Source organism: Gavialis gangeticus, unplaced genomic scaffold (genome assembly GCF_001723915.1).
Source record: "Gavialis gangeticus isolate Ggan-Ray unplaced genomic scaffold, GavGan_comp1, whole genome shotgun sequence".
Taxonomy (NCBI): Eukaryota; Metazoa; Chordata; order Crocodylia; family Gavialidae; genus Gavialis; species Gavialis gangeticus.
In genome coordinates, this window is record NW_017729029.1 from 12,214,532 (window position 1) to 12,230,320 (window position 15,789).

The 15,789-nt window shown below is 46.0% G+C and overlaps 1 protein-coding gene across 1 annotated transcript in view; it reads left to right on the top strand.

Annotated features, from left to right (window-relative positions):
- Positions 1–12,776, top strand: part of PLS3 (plastin 3) — a 42,700-nt gene extending 29,924 nt beyond the window's left edge. Inside the window, exons 7-17 of the mRNA XM_019521262.1 lie at positions 1,708–1,789; positions 2,526–2,691; positions 4,748–4,890; positions 6,281–6,376; positions 6,862–7,057; positions 7,991–8,069; positions 8,485–8,599; positions 8,727–8,860; positions 9,767–9,890; positions 10,557–10,681; positions 11,520–12,776. Coding sequence (XP_019376807.1) covers positions 1,708–1,789; positions 2,526–2,691; positions 4,748–4,890; positions 6,281–6,376; positions 6,862–7,057; positions 7,991–8,069; positions 8,485–8,599; positions 8,727–8,860; positions 9,767–9,890; positions 10,557–10,681; positions 11,520–11,652 — 1,393 coding nt within the window. The 3' untranslated portion in view covers positions 11,653–12,776. The remainder of the gene's footprint in view (positions 1–1,707; positions 1,790–2,525; positions 2,692–4,747; positions 4,891–6,280; positions 6,377–6,861; positions 7,058–7,990; positions 8,070–8,484; positions 8,600–8,726; positions 8,861–9,766; positions 9,891–10,556; positions 10,682–11,519) is intronic.
- The last annotated feature ends 3,013 nt before the right edge of the window (positions 12,777–15,789 follow it).

Consider the following 15,789-nt stretch of genomic DNA (forward strand, 5'->3'; position numbering starts at 1 on the left):
GATCTCCCCCCTGGCCCCTTGTGGACATGCGCCAGGATAATTCTCTCAAAAAGCTTCCTCAGGATCGAGGTAAGACTAACTGGCCTATAGTTTTCCGGGTCCTCCTTCCTCTCTTTTTTGAAGATGGGAACCACGCTGGCCCTCTTCCAGTCCTCTGGCACCACACCAGATCACCACGAGTGCTCGTACAGCTGTGCCAGGGGTCCCACAATGACCGCAGCCAATTCCCTCAGCACTCGGGGGTGGAGATCGTCTGGACCAGCTGATTTGAACACGTCCAGTCCCTCTAGACGTTCCCTGACTAGATCCTCCCTGACCCTTGGCCTGGGTGCGCCTCCCCTGGGGCCTGAGGGGGGTTGGTGCGGGGGGTGACCCGGTCCCTGCTCAGGAAAATGGAGGCAAAGAAGTGGGTAAATTTCATCATGTCTGATTTTGAATGTGTGGCTTGGTAACCAGAGCCAGCTCAAGACTCCCATGCAGCCCCGGGGCTGGGACCAGAAATTTGCTGGTTTTGGGTCCCAGCCCTGGGACCTCTTAGCTTCAGCTGGGCTCTGGGTGCCTGGCTTTCAACTTGCTGTTGCAGGGGAGAGCTCAGACTCCCCTGCACTGGCAAATCAAAGAATCACAGGCATTGAGGGTTGAAAGGAGCTCAGGAGGTCACATCTAGTCCAACCCCCTGCTCCAAGTAGGACCAGCCCCAACTACATCATCCCAGCCAAGGCTTTGTCTACCCAGGGCTTCAAAACCTCCAAGGACGGAGACTCCCCCACCTCTCTGGGTAACCTGTCCCAATGCTTCACTACCCTCCTAGGGAGAAAGTTTGTCTTAATATTCAACCTCAACTTCCCTTGCTGCAGCTTGAGTCCATTGCTCCTTTCCCTGTCGTCTGACCCCACTGAGACCAGTCCAGCTCCATCCTCGTTGCAGCCCCCCTGCAGAGAGGTGAAGGCTGCTATCAAATCCCTCCTCATAGGTTCATAGAGAAGTAGGACTGGAAGGGACCCCAAGAAGTCATCTTGTCCAACCGGCGATTGAACCTGTGCCCTTGATGAAGCTAAAGTAGCAATGGTGCCATCTGCATCCGATTCCCGATCCCAAAATCATGTGCCTTGCCATGTGTGTGTGGTGCATGATTGTTGGGGTTGGATCTGATCCCATTGTGCTGTTACATGACTGTGTGCCAGGGGCCTGAGTTACATGTTCTTTGGGTAGATGTAATATTTTTTATTAGACCGTCTAAATAGTTGAAAAAAGTTCTTTGCGAGCTTTCGGGCACAGACGCCCTTCTTCAGGCATTGGGAGACTCTGCTGCTTTTATGAGTTCTCCAAAGTAGAAAAGAAGCTAAAGTATGTTGATAAGTCTGTGAAAATGCAAACTACTGGAAGCAAACAGGTCTTTTCCCTGGAATTTACAGCAGCTGCGAGCAGGACAATAAGTCGTTGCTGGTGCTGCATGAATAAGTCATGAGTTTTTACTCCAGTGACCAAGAGACCAGTGGTGGCTGCAAACGTGTTTAAAGATTCATCAGACTGAATGCTTGGTTACAAATACATCCTTGATGGCACAAATATTAAACCTCATATTTTAAACCACTTTGAATAGCACTTTTTTTGTAAAAGAGCACTTTGCTGTGGCAGATACCTGCCAGGACTTGTGTTGAGATAAAATGCTTTAAAGGTGTTTTGAATATTTCTTTTCTTTATCAGCAAAATGATCAACCTTTCTGTTCCGGACACAATTGATGAACGAACAATCAACAAGAAAAAACTCACACCATTCATCATCCAGGTATAAGATTTTCATTATGTCTAAATAAAGTTTAGCTCATGCAAGACTTGTGGAAAAATAATTCCTGGGCGTGCTCTGTTGATTAATTCAAAACCTTGCTTCAGAGCAGAGATGAGTTTAAATTATTATTATTTTTAATAATTAAAGGCAATGTTGTAGTGCGTAGTAGATGGAAATCTTAGTAGAGGGTAATGTTCTGTAAATATTCATAAGGATGAAAGGAATTTCTCAATTCTGCTAAAGGTCTCTTTGGCAGGCTATATTAAAACTGAAATACTGTAACAAATCCATCCTCAGGTTAATTCTCATATCAAAAGGAGGTCTGAGAGCATGCATGGAAATAATCATGTATTGGAAAATGCCGTCTTTAAATTGCTAATATTACACATACATGTACTGTATGCAGCTGCCATGTATTGAGCAATATTCTGTATATGCTTATAAACAAAGATTTCCATTTTATTTTCTGTTTTAATCTTGTTAATGCCACTAGATGCGACTCAGGCTGAAACCAAATACTAGAAGCTGAAATGAAACCCGTGGGTCTTATTCTGTTCATATTAATTTAGTCCTGTTTCAGAGACAGCTCGTTTTAAAAGAAATCAAGCTGGAGTTTAATGCATCCGAATTTTGCCATAAGACAAAGTTTTCATTCCTTAACAGGGGAGGCAAGTCCCGCAGCTGCCTGCCCCGAATGAAATGCAAAGCCCGTCTCACGGAGCCGTATTGTTTACAGGAAAACTTGAACTTGGCGTTGAATTCTGCCTCCGCCATCGGGTGTCACGTTGTCAATATTGGAGCAGAGGATTTGAGGGAAGGGAAACCGCATCTGGTTCTGGGACTCCTCTGGCAGATCATAAAGATTGGCTTGTTCGCTGACATCGAGCTCAGCAGAAATGAAGGTAACCCCGACTGCAAAGGATGATTTACCTTCGCTCCTGTCCTGTTGGGAGGGCAGGGCAGGGGAGGAGAGGAGAATGAGTGAGACGTATGAAAGCCGCACACCTTGGCCTGAATGGATGATCCGTGCTATATTCTCCGAGCCCTTTTCTTCCTCCTCACCTCACTGATCGGTCTGGCCTGGAAACTGCCTCTGTCCATTGGGCCAAGTTCCCCTGCGCTCTTCCCTAACGGTGCTGTTGTCATTGTGAACAGGCCAGGCGTGCATTTGATGCTTGCAGTAACAGCAAGGGTTTCCTGTCCTGGGTGGGCGTCTCCTCGACTTCTGCAAATAAACTGATCCCAAAGCAAGCTTCCAGGTGCAGACAGATGATTTCTCAACTGGGGAAACCCCTAATAGTCAGAAAGCAGTAGATGCTTTCCTGAATGTAAGTAGATGTGTTCAAAACCTGCACTGAACCAACATGTGATGCTGGGGCTGGTCAGAATCTGTCCTTTTGTAAACCCCCCACGCCCCATAGATAGATAGACAGATATATAGGTATGGGCCTGTAGCAGCTCTAAAGATAGCTCTCTCTAGATATAGATATAGCTCTATAGGCCTATAGAGATGTAGATAGAGAGAGATATCTAGATATCTATATATGTGTGTCTATTTGCACGTGTGTGTGTGTGTGTGTATACATACATACATACATACATACATACATACATACATACGTGTGTATATGTGTATGTGTGCATGTATGTGTATGTATGTGTATATATGTGTGTATATTTATATGTTTGCGTGTGTGTGTGTGTGTGTGTGTATATATATATAAAAAAAAAAACTGATCAGCAAGATGTGTGTGCATCTATCTATCTAAATCTAATCTATTACAAACCAAAAAACCTGGAAAACTCAGTTTTCGACTGGAATCTAAAAGATGCATTTTAAATGTATATATTTAAATTAAATTATATGTATATTTACAATGCATCTTTCAGGTTCCAGTTGATAACTGACTTTTTCAGGTGTTTTTGGTTTTTGAGAAACCCACCCAAAATAGACACACTGTACAGTACTGAACTTGAATTTTCTTGGATGCATTTAATCAGAGCTGTTTGGTCAGAGTTTCAGAGAAAAAGATGCATCCTGCCAGCCCCAATCAGAGCTTGAGTAAAGCAGGGACTTGACCTTCTGAGAAACCTGTTTGTTTATTTTTTATTTTTTCACTTGTTCCTTCACTGAAACAAACTAGACTTTCTGGAAAACTCACTGAAAAAGAGAGGTCTCTCTGAGTGAGCAGCAGGGTTGCCTGGGCACTTGTCTGGGTTGGGGAGCCCTGGGTTGGCACCTGTCCCCAACATTTCACAGCAGGGCAGGGTTTGGTGCCTGGGTCTCTCATATCCCAGGTGAGTTCCCTGATGATTGGGCCTTGGCTCGCCTGCCATGGTTGTTTAACCATGTCCTGGAGTCAATGCATCTTCCTGATGACCATTGAGCTAAAACCAGTGTATCTTGGTAGAAAGCTGCAGCATCAACAAATTGGTAATGGTCATCAAAAGAGCTGTGTTGGAAACATTTCTGATGTTGCATTTTCCCTTTCCCCACTGCTACTGACACGGCGGTGTTGGAGCTAGACCTGGCCCGTTCACAACCTGATAAGCGTTAGCAGTGGCCTTCCAGACAACGCTTGTTTCGAGCCGTGGTCATTTACTTCAGCCAAAGATATGTGAAATTACTTGTATCCTTTTTTTCCCCCTCAAATTGAAATGCATGCACTAAATAATTACAGCCTCCCAGCCATGGAAAAACTCCACTCACACCCCCGACCAAAACTTTTTTACAGAACTTTTTCCACTTAAGCATTTGTTACTTTTACTGGGACAAACCAAGGTGGTTTTTGTCTGAGTTGGAAATGGCAGAAAATTTTTTTTTTGATGTGATCAAAGTCTTAGTCTTCCAAAAATGTTGAAGCTACTTCCTACCAAATTTAATTATAATGTGGAAGATGTCGTCTCTTAAAGAATGCTGTCCTGTATCTATGAGTGTCCTTGTGTTTTTTCTTCCAGCTTTGGCTGCCTTGCTTCGTGATGGTGAAACTCTGGAGGATCTTATGAAGCTGTCACCAGAAGAGCTGCTCTTGAGATGGGCCAATTTCCATTTGGAAAATGCTGGGTGGCACAAAATCAATAACTTCAGTTCAGACATCAAGGTACATGAGAGCCGCCTGCTTCTCTCAGGAGTCGCTGAGACGTCTGAGCTACGCACCAGCATGACGTGGTTGTGAATGGACAAAGTGATGTTTAATTCCCTCAGAAATATTTGCTGCTTTGTTAATGAGTTAGGACCTGAGTCTGCAAACAGGCGTGTGCTGCTTCACTGCCTAAAGCAGAGCCACTGGTTTTTTTCAATGAGGACACACGAATAGCGAGGTGAAGCATGCACACGCATGCTTGCAAGATCAGGGATGTAGTGCTTCAGCATGAGATGATCCAGCTCTGTACAGCAGTGATGTAACATCCATGTACATGGAGGCTTGCACTCGTATAGTGCCTGCTTGCACCCAGTTGTCCAGTGATAAGCCTCAGGGGTCTGTTTTGGACACTTCAGTCTTTGCAAGACAGACTGACTAGTTCAAAAGCCCTTGGGTTTTTTTTACTGCTGTATGCATCTTGCTTGCTTTCACATGGCAAGCACACACAAGCTCAAGACAGTTTTCTTTCAGAAGCTATTTACAAGAGCTTGTAAAGGAGGCGATGGACCAGAGGTCATCCAAAAAAGGGGGACATTGTCTTTGGAAATGTTTTGGTCGCATCTGTATGGGAGAGCACTCCAGCTGAATGGAAGTTGTGTTGCCGGCTAATATTTACCCAAAATGTAGTGTGTTGGAACTGAGGAAATGTAGGTCTTCAATAAAGTCCAGTCTTCACGATGGTGCAGTGTATTGTGGGGCTCTTCACAGCTGCACAAAGGGATGGACTTCAGCTTTTACAAGAAAAAACAAGCCCAGATGTTGCATTTCCTTCACAATTACGACTGGATGCAAGGCTATGAGCTCTTCTCCTGTGTCTCCAAATTTTCCACAGTAGTTTAAAATGCTCGATTTTATCAGCTTTAAGGAAAAATATCTGCATTGTATTAACATGAAGCAGCGAGAAAACCCTGTATAATCAAAATATTGACAGCACAGTAGCTGCCATGGGTAAGAAGCTGCTCCGGAGGCTGGTGTGATTATAGCACCTTGGGTTTCTGCTGGCAGTTAAAGATCAAGGCCTTTTTATACTTGCTGATTTCCTTGTAGCAATCTGTGGGGTGTGAAGAATTAAAACTGTGCCCGTTCTTTTGCAGATTAAATGCTATTAAATCTGACTCGAATGTTGCTAACTTTCTTTCTCTTTCCCCTCATGCCTCCTGGATTTCTGCTGTGGTGCTTTTCTGTTGCTCTTTTTCTTATCTGTCCAGCTCATTGACTTCAGTAATTCAGTCAAGGTACATACAGTAGCTATGCCCGGTGCCTTGATTAAGAGGAGGCTGCAAAGTGCAGCTGCTGTGGCTTTGCCCCTGTCTGAGATGAAGCTGACGCTCTGTTTCATGGATTTCAGGACTCCAGAGCTTATTTCCATCTTCTCAACCAAATTGCACCAAAAGGGCAGAAAGAAGGAGAGCCACAGATTGATATCAACATGTCAGGTTTCAGTGTAAGTATTCAGCCTTTTATACCCTTATTCTAGAAACCGGCCGGGCGTGGACAGTTTGCCTTCAGCCCCTAGACTGTCAAGATGCCGGGGGTATCCGTGTCTGAGAATGCGTTGGTGGGAACCCATGCTTTGGACCTGCAGTTAAATGCCAGCATGTTTCAACATGAACAAAGCAAACATGCGCAAATAAATTCATGGCTCCAGTTCTTTGTCAGCATGCTGAATTATGCATTTTAATGACCCTATTTAAAAAGCACCACTTGGGGCTTTGCACAAGACGGAAATTAGAGAAAGCACATTGCAACCAACATAGTCCCTATGGTGACCTGAATTAACACGGCATTTCTCCATTGCTTTCTGCATATCTGCTCTGCTTTCTAAATGCCTCGTGCAATCCAGTGGAGTTGTGCCTTTGGGCATCGTTGAGTGGTACCCACGACTACGCCCAAAGGCCGGCTCTGATCCAGGCGTGTTGATTCCCACAGGAGAAGGACGACTTGAAGAGGGCAGAGTACATGCTTCAGCAGGCCGACAGGTTGGGCTGCAGACAGTTTGTGACTCCTGCCGACGTGGTCAGTGGGAATCCCAAACTGAACTTGGCCTTCGTGGCAAACTTGTTTAACAAGTACCCAGCGCTCACCAAGCCCGAGAACCAGGACATCGACTGGACTCTCCTGGAAGGTAACAAGACCTTCTCTTCTGCTGCGGTGTTAAAGGGGGGGATGTTGCATGACAACATTTACACCACAGAATCGTGGAAAATGAGGGTTGAAGGGAGCTCAGGAGTCACATCTATCCAGGCCCCTACTCCAAGCTGGACCAGCCCCAACTACATCATCCCAGCCAAGACTTTGTCTACCCGAGTCTTCAAAATCTCCAAGGATGGAGATGCCACCACCTCTCTGGGGAGCTTGTTCCACGGCTTCACCACCATCCTTGTGAGAGAGGTTTTCCTAATATCCAACCTCAACGTCCCTTGCTGCAGCTTGAGCCCATTGCTCCTTGTCCTGTCGTCTGCCCCCTGAGACCAGCCCAACTCCATCCTCTTTGCAGCCCCCCTATGAATCAACCCCTACCGCAGCACTGAGAAGTTGGAGCTGCAGCGTTTCTTGTGCACAGGGTTTCATGCGGGCACCGAGATGCTTGCCCAGGGGCGCAGCAGTGAGTCAGGGACAGCCCCTTGAGATGAGAAACTTAGTGCCTGGCTTCCTTACTGCTGCTTGCTGCCTGTGCTGTGTCTTTTGCATCCGGTGCCTAAATCACACCCAGCTGGAGACTGAACTACTTCCATAATGCACCATGGATCCTTTCCGCGCACATTCAAACACCGCATATGAGTAGCTCTGCAAGTTCCTTGTTAAAAGTCATGGAAGGAAAAAAATAAAACCTGTTTTTCACCCTAAAAATAAGCTGCCTATCCCCTGTCCTGTTGAGTCTGGTGGATGGCATCAGGACAAACATTGTTCTTAAAGCAATGAAGTGTGTACGTAATCACCAGCTGGCTTTAGCCAGTATAGGATATTATGTAGCTAGCCTTAAAAATGGCCCCAAACCTCTACTTTTATATGGGGTTACGTGTGCATCTAAATCCATTGTCTCTTTCTGTCCTTTCAGGAGAGACGCGCGAGGAAAGGACCTTCCGTAACTGGATGAACTCTCTCGGCGTGAACCCCCACGTAAATCACCTTTATGGGTAGGTGTCAGGCCGGTGGGCTCTTGAAGGAGCAGTTGGCTTTTAATAAAGCACAACCTCAGTTTTTAGATGCTGCCATTGATTTAGCAAGGGGTATCTCCACCTAGGCTGCTTCTTGTTGGTGTGTTTGGGGACCAGGGAGCTTGGTTAATTTCCTTTTCTAGCGATGGACTAATAAATTGGGAGCACTCCAGCAAGATTGCCAAATCACTGACCGGGCGTTGGTTATCCTCGGGGTACTCTGAAATCTGCATTTAACTTAATGGCACAACTTTCCCCTTTTGAAGCAGGGGAGAAAGTGTTCAGTCTTTCTCCATTCGTGGTAGTTGTATTGCTGGCTTGTGCTTTGGAAACCTACTCAGGGGGAAGGTGCACCAAAGAACACCAGGGCTAACCGGCACTATCCCTTTTTTAGCGACCTCCAAGATGCATTGGTAATATTGCAGTTATATGAGAAGATCAAAGTGCCTGTTGACTGGAATAAAGTGAACAAGCCTCCGTACCCCAAGCTCGGGGCAAACATGAAGAAGGTAAGAAAAATAAGCCGTTAGCTAGAAATACAGTTAATGCAAAATGGGGAAACTTCTCTGTATATTGGGGGTCTTGTTATTGTTCTGGTGCATGATTTTTGTTCAACTTCTCTCCCTGTGGGTGTAGCTAGAAAACTGTAACTATGCAGTAGACTTGGGGAAGCATCCAGCCAAATTTTCTCTGGTTGGCATTGGTGGACAGGACCTGAATGACGGGAACCCAACGCTGACCCTTGCACTTGTCTGGCAGCTGATGAGAAGGTAAAGCGGATCTGAAACAACTCTGCACTGCTAATGTCACAAGTGTGGCTTGGTGAATCCCGTGCTACCACATGGCTTTTCTGTCCCTCTGTAGTGGCTAGTCCATGTATGGAGAGCCAAAAACTAGGCATATTTAAACAGTTTCTTGTGTTTTAGAAACAAATCTAAATGAAGGGCTTACTGGATTATTGCACCTTTGGAAATTCCTTTTTGCCTCTTTATACTCTTGTGGGTAGAAGGAAAGAAACTTTCATGTTAACGGGGGATCCCAATTTTAGTGAATTTATGAAAATAGGAAAGATTTTTATATTTTATAAATCTTTTAACAGTGAGTTAAAAGACATTGGTCAGAAGAACTGTTGCCATTATAAAACATTTTTTATATTTTATAAAAAATATTTTGTAATGGCAACAGTTCTTCTAACCAGTGCCTTTTAACTCTCTCTAAATGATAAGCTGAGGTTGAACTGTAGAGACAAAAGGAAGTGACTACTTTTTAAAATAACATTAAGCTTTATGTCTATTTGACTTTTAAATCATGCAAAGCTTTAGATGCATTATCCCTCTGAAATCACTCGTGAGCCACGGTCATCAGAGCTGATGGCAAGTGCGCAGTTTAACAAGGGACTGAACTGATGCAATTTTGTACTGTGTAGGTTAAGGGGTTCGCTGAGTATTGGTTGTACCAACTTCTGTAACTTCCTAGTGACGTGTCTCTTGTTAGACATTCATTTGCTGCCTGGTTAGGATGTTTTAGAGCGGAGGCTGCTAGAGATGCCCTGGTCTCCTGGTAGGGTCCCTTTTATCCTACCTAAGTGCTGAAGTCTGGACTCAGTTGTAACCAGGACCTTGCGAGGGCCCTGTCTGCTCCTCGCTTGTAAGTAATGGTCTCTCACTGGGTCCCAGATACACATTGAATGTGCTCGAGGATCTCGGCGACGGTCAAAAAGCAAATGATGACATCATTGTAAACTGGGTGAACAGGACCTTAAAGGAAGCTGGCAAGTCGACTTCCATCCAGAGCTTTAAGGTACGAGACTCCTTTTTGCGATGGGAGTGGGGCGATAGGCATTTCCTTTGCCTGGCACTGCAGGCAAACATCTGCACTCCAGCTGCATACATCTGTACTCCATGAACCACTGTGTAAACTAAAGGACAGTGTTGACACAGGGCCAGAGGGTTATAAATCATGCATGAATAAACACTAACCTGGAAATTGGGTTCTCAGCCATCTGAGTGAGGTTCTGGAATAGCCTTGAAGTCCCAGGTGAGGAAAGTCCTAACTAGCTCCCAGGCAGAGAAAGCGTGAGTGGTTTTTGGATGGGATTGTGTGCTGACGATATCATATTAACGTAACTGTATTATGTTATAACTTGAAACTGGACTCACCATCTAGTCCCACGTTCTTCCTAGACAACTTCATTTAACGATGTTGGAGGGATGGGAGTGGGGCTCTTGTTTCCTGCAACCCAGTTCTTGCGTAGCCTTGCCACAGCATGGTAGCTCGGGGAATAGCCTTCCCCCAGCCTAAAGTAAGGGGCAAAAACCTTATAATAATTCAGTACATCTTAGAAAGGTCAAGACCAGTGTTTTTGGAGGGTCTGGTTTTCATTGCACCTTCCACTGCCTCTGGATTGAATGTGAAACAGAGCAAATCCGTCCATTCCTTAATGCATGTTACCATGTCTCCTACCAGGACAAGACTATCAGCACAAGCTTGGCGGTGGTGGATTTAATTGATGCTATACAGCCTGGTTGTATCAGCTACGATCTTGTAAAGACTGGCAACCTGTCGGAAGATGACAAACAAAATAATGCAAAGTAAGTCTGTCCAGCCTGAGGCTGGAGCATCACTGTTCCTATGTTGTGCATCTCTGCTGCTCCCAGGCCAGTCTGCTCTCCCAAACCTAACCACCCTCCAGCTTCGCAAGAGTTGCTTGTTTGTGGTCCTCCCAGGCTTTTGAGAGGAAAGCAGGAATGCTCAGATAGCGCTTAGCAATGTGATCCTCTTTATCTTCATCTCTGACCTCTGCAATACTTGGTCAGGAGCAGGTGTTTTGAAATCTGAACTCAAGACTGGGCCCAGGGGTCCTTTAGCAGTGTCCTCAGCATGGTGCTTCAAAGCAAGCTTGTCGCGCAATGCACAGAGTGGATGTTGGAAACTTCCTCTCTGGGGTGACTCTATCATAGTAACTCGCAGGAAGTTTTCAGGCAACTTTCTTGCTAGTGCTAAGGTTTGCTTGAATATTCATAGAAAGCAAACAGGGAGGAAACCTACTCGGAAACATTAATTCCAGAAGGCATTGAATAATTTTTACCATCTCACCAGATTTTAAAATACATAGTAGACAATGCAGAGCATGTATTATATTTTTCTCATCAGCTGTAGAAAGACCTGTAATCAAAGTGTTAAGTATCATACGTAGAAATACAACATTTTCCTGGACTGAAGTTATTTAAAAAGCAGTGCAGTGTCTTGAAACCTTGTTCAGGTAGGGGGAAGCACATTTGTTTTAGCTATCTTGAAGCCCAAATTACGTCTGTTTGTTAGTGGTGATTGGAGTCGCTCTGGCAGAAAGATGTGAGGCTAGTCGTATTCAAGGGCAAAGGATTGTAAATGCTCACCTGGACTCTGTCTGTTTTCTTGAATGGCAAACAGGTATGCGGTGTCAATGGCAAGGAGAATTGGTGCCCGAGTGTATGCTCTCCCAGAGGACCTGGTGGAGGTAAAACCGAAGATGGTCATGACCGTGTTTGCGTGCTTGATGGGCAGGGGAATGAAGAGGGTATAAAATCATTGACACGTGCAGAAAAGCCCAGCTTGCCATCCCAGGTGCGAGACTAGCAGATCCGCTGTGTCCAGCTTGAAATGCAGTTGGCCTAAGACCTGTTGAAGTTTAAAGGACTTTCGGTTTTGCTTTGCAAGACGGGAACGCTATCAAAAATCTCAGGGAGAGGAGTTTAGCCCAACAGACTTGCTCTTTTCCCAGGGTAAAAGTTTGACTTGTCAAGTGCTTACAGAAATGCATTCATATCAGCCCAGCATCCTAGCATGCTGCTCTGGGGTTTTCAGATGTGCTGTTTCTCAGATATTCCATGTTTTTTCTTCTGAGGGTTGCTAAGGTGGGTTGGCATGAAGCTTAAGAGACACAGATCTTGCTTTCTATCTGACAGCCAGTTTAATTTGTATTGCGGTCAAAGTGTGTTCTGGGTTTCAGCTTCTGCTTGCGTTTGTAACTATAAAGTTACAGGACTAGCTGCAAACCAGTAGCATGGCTTAAAAGGTTAATTGAAACATATATCTGAATCTTCCTGCAGTATTCTCTTTACACGGTGCTTTTTTTATACATCTAACAATATTTTGATTATGTTACAAATAAAGCCTAGTAGTTTTTCTCTGGTTACTTTTTTTAAAGGGTTTCACATTTAAAATACATTTGAGACTACCATGAAACTCAGCCTTTCACAATAATAGCTGTTGTCATTTTGCTGGTGTCGTGACATCTGGGAATGGAAATGAATGCCTTTTCGTACGCATCTTGATTCAGTTGTGTGCACCTAGAAAATAATTTTTACAAAGTCTGCATGAAAACTATACTTTTTTATTTAAAATGCTGTTGGATATAAAACTACAGAACATTGTGGTCAAGTTTTGCGAGGAGAAGAAGCAAATGTTACAAACAGCAGGGTTCAATAAACTGAACAGCAACCATGCCGAAACAGAAAACTATTTTTGCAGAAAAATACTGGAAAGTGTTGTCACCAAAGAAGGAAGGAGCTGTATCCATAGGAATTAATATACTCTTGCTTTGGCAAGCTGTTTGCTATATTTTGAGATCATATTGCTATTCTGAGCTATTCAAAGTGATGTAATATGGTGGCAAAGCATTAGTTGAAATAAAAACATTTAAATACACCTCAGTGTTGGCTTGTTCAGTCTGATCCAAGTTTGTAGCTTTTCCTGGTCCCGTTTCACTTTTCTTTCACTCAACTTGAGGTTCAATGAGGACAAGTGCAAAGTCCTGCACTGAGAAGGGAGCAATCCCTTGCACTGGGGCAGGCTGGGGGTGACAGGCTGGGCAGCAGCTCTGCAGAAAAGGACCTGGGGGTGACAATGAACAAGGAGCTGAACAGGGGCCAGCAGTGCGCCCTCATGCCAAGAAGGCTACCGGCATCCCAGGCTGCATCGGGAGGAGCACTGCCAGCAAATCGAGGGCAGTGATTCTTCCCCTCTATTCAGCACTGGGGAGGCCACATTTGGAGTCCGGTGTCCAGCTGTGGGTTCCCCACTACAGAAAGGATGTGGACACATTGGAGAGAGTCCAGTGGAAGGTAACAAAAATGGTTCGGGGGCTGGGGTGCATGACTGGTGCAAGAGCTTGCAGGTTTGTCTGTTGGAAATGAAAGAGGAGCTTTAGGAACTTCTCACAGGGCCTTGTCATAGCTGTGACGTGGTGCACACCAGGAATTGCACACCGTGGGGCCAGATGTTGTGGGACCTTTCTGAGGAGAGCGTTCTTCATAGAATGAACCTCTGGATGGATGGAGCCTGGATCGTCTGCAAAGTTACTGTCCTGTGTTTTCATGCAGACTTGTTGCAAGCATCGCCTGTGAGATCGGGGAAATCTGCTCTAAGGACAAATGCAGGGAACCCCGACGGACTAACCTTGAGCCGGACATCCACAGTGCGTATCTGTGAAGTCATTCAGAGGGCAAGTGAGACTAAACTTTTGGTGTAAAACTTTTTTTTTAACAATCATTCATAACTGTATTTGAATATCTTTGATGCACACCCGGCTGCCACGCTGCCTGGTTTACACGTACCTTCAAACTCTTTCTTTCTAGCATCTATCATCTTGCAGCCAGAATTTGTGGGCATCGATATAACTTCACATATTCCTGGTTTAATCTGGGAGTCTGCAGCGGGGGGGTGGTCTTGCTGGAAATCCGGGGGCTGGCGGTGCTGTTCTGCTCTTGCCGTGCTGTCGTCACATTATGCAAACACGCGTGTCGTTGTGCCCCCGCCGAGCAGGCTGTTCAGATGAATCCCAGCAGTAGGTGCAATCAGTTCTGTTTGGATGACTCTGTTGTACTAAACAGCCTTGCTGTTAATGGGATTTGCAATGGGGTATGGAGAAGGAATTGGAGATTAATTTAGGAAAGCTAGGCAGTGGGGTCAGGTTTCCTTATGCATGGATCTAGGAGAGCCCAAGTTATTGCTGCACCTTTTTGGGCTGGCTTGCCAGTGTCTCAGTTAAGTGCATGGCAAAGAGACGGTTTGCACACTTCAGCCAATGCACTTTCTAAATACAGTATTAGCGAGTCAATGGATTGCCTCTTCGAACCTCTTCGTTGAGCAAGCAGGCTTGCCTCTCCAGTGTGTTCCTGTGAAATGGGTATTGTCCCAGCTCATTTTATTCTAATTCCTCCATAGTGTGCTGGTTTCCACATAAGCAGAGGGCTCATCCTCAGGGAGAGGGTTCACGAATGGCTGACGCACCATCATGCCCCAGCCAGCCCCATCAGTGTCTACACATGCTTTCAGTGCACTAAATAATGCTGCTGCAAGTACTAACCTATAGCGGAGTTAATTAGTTTCCCTCGACCTAAGAGGGCCGCACATATAGATGCCAAGACTTAACTGTGGCAAGTCCGGTCTGGTATAAACGCTCCCACCGAGCACTTGTATAGATGAGAGCTGGGCAAAGAGTTTGAGGCTGGTTTCATCGTTGCCTGGCATGAAATCTGGACGATGTCCAGACCGAATTGCAGCGACCTGGGTGTCATGGGGAAGTGGGTAGTACGTGACTCGAATGCTTTGGGGGGGGAAACGGCCTGTGACTCCTGGCTGCTGAGGTTCAGGCCACAGACCAGGGCTGCAAGACCTGTGGTTAGAGGATGAGCGTCCCAAAGACACCCTGGGGAAGGGGAGACTGTATAAGGGGAAAAATCCTGGAAGCTTCAAAGGCCGAGATAAGGTTTCATCACCGGCAGCAATAAATCCAGCTAGGAGCTGCTCAGATCCTTTTTCACATGAAAGCCACAGACAAGCCCAGCCTGGCCATGATTTAGGCATGACCTCTGTCTCTCTGGCTGTGCTGGCTTGAATGATTAAAACTGCCTCTCAGTTACTGATTGCAATTGCTTTCCCTACCTGCTCAGATTTTACCTCCCCGAGAGCAGCAAATCTGTGCTGCGGTTCCTGTTCAATCAGATAAATTGTCACGGCGCAGGCTCAGATAACTGAGCAAGCCTGTTTCTCTGAGGGTGCCTATGGCCTGTTGCTGGGGTTTGTGGCTGTTTGGCTGAAATATGCAGCTGATTCTCCACGGGGATCATCCGATTAGGGGCTGCGATTGTGGCTTTGCGGAAGGGGGGGCTGCGGGGAGGTGGTGCGAGAGCAAGGGAAGGGGAAAGTGGCCACACCGGGTCAACCTGGGACCTGAAACAGCAGGTAGGTCACTGGGGAGTGGGAGGGCCAGGGTTTAGCTATGTGGGGCAGGACCTGGGGGTCCTGTGGAGCCCGCTGTCATCTGCATCATCATTAAGTCAGCCGGCCCGGATGATCTTCACCCTAGAGTCCTGAAGGAACTGGCTGGGGTCATTGCAAGTCCCCTGGCGCGGCTTTATGAACACTCGTGGTGCTCTGGAGAGGTGCCGGAGGACTGGAAGAGGGCCAACATGGTTCCCATCTTCAAAGGCGGGAGGAAAGAGGACCCGGGGAACTACAGGCCAGTCAGCCTTACCTCGATCCTGGGCAAGCTGTTCGAGAAAATTATTCTGGCACACATCCAGGAGGGGCCAGCAGGGAACGGCATGCTCAGGGGCAACCAGCACGGGTTCATCAGCGGCAGGTCCTGTCAGACCAACCTGGTGGCCTTTTACGACCAGGTCACTAAATCATTGGATGCAGGGGTGGCAGTGGATAT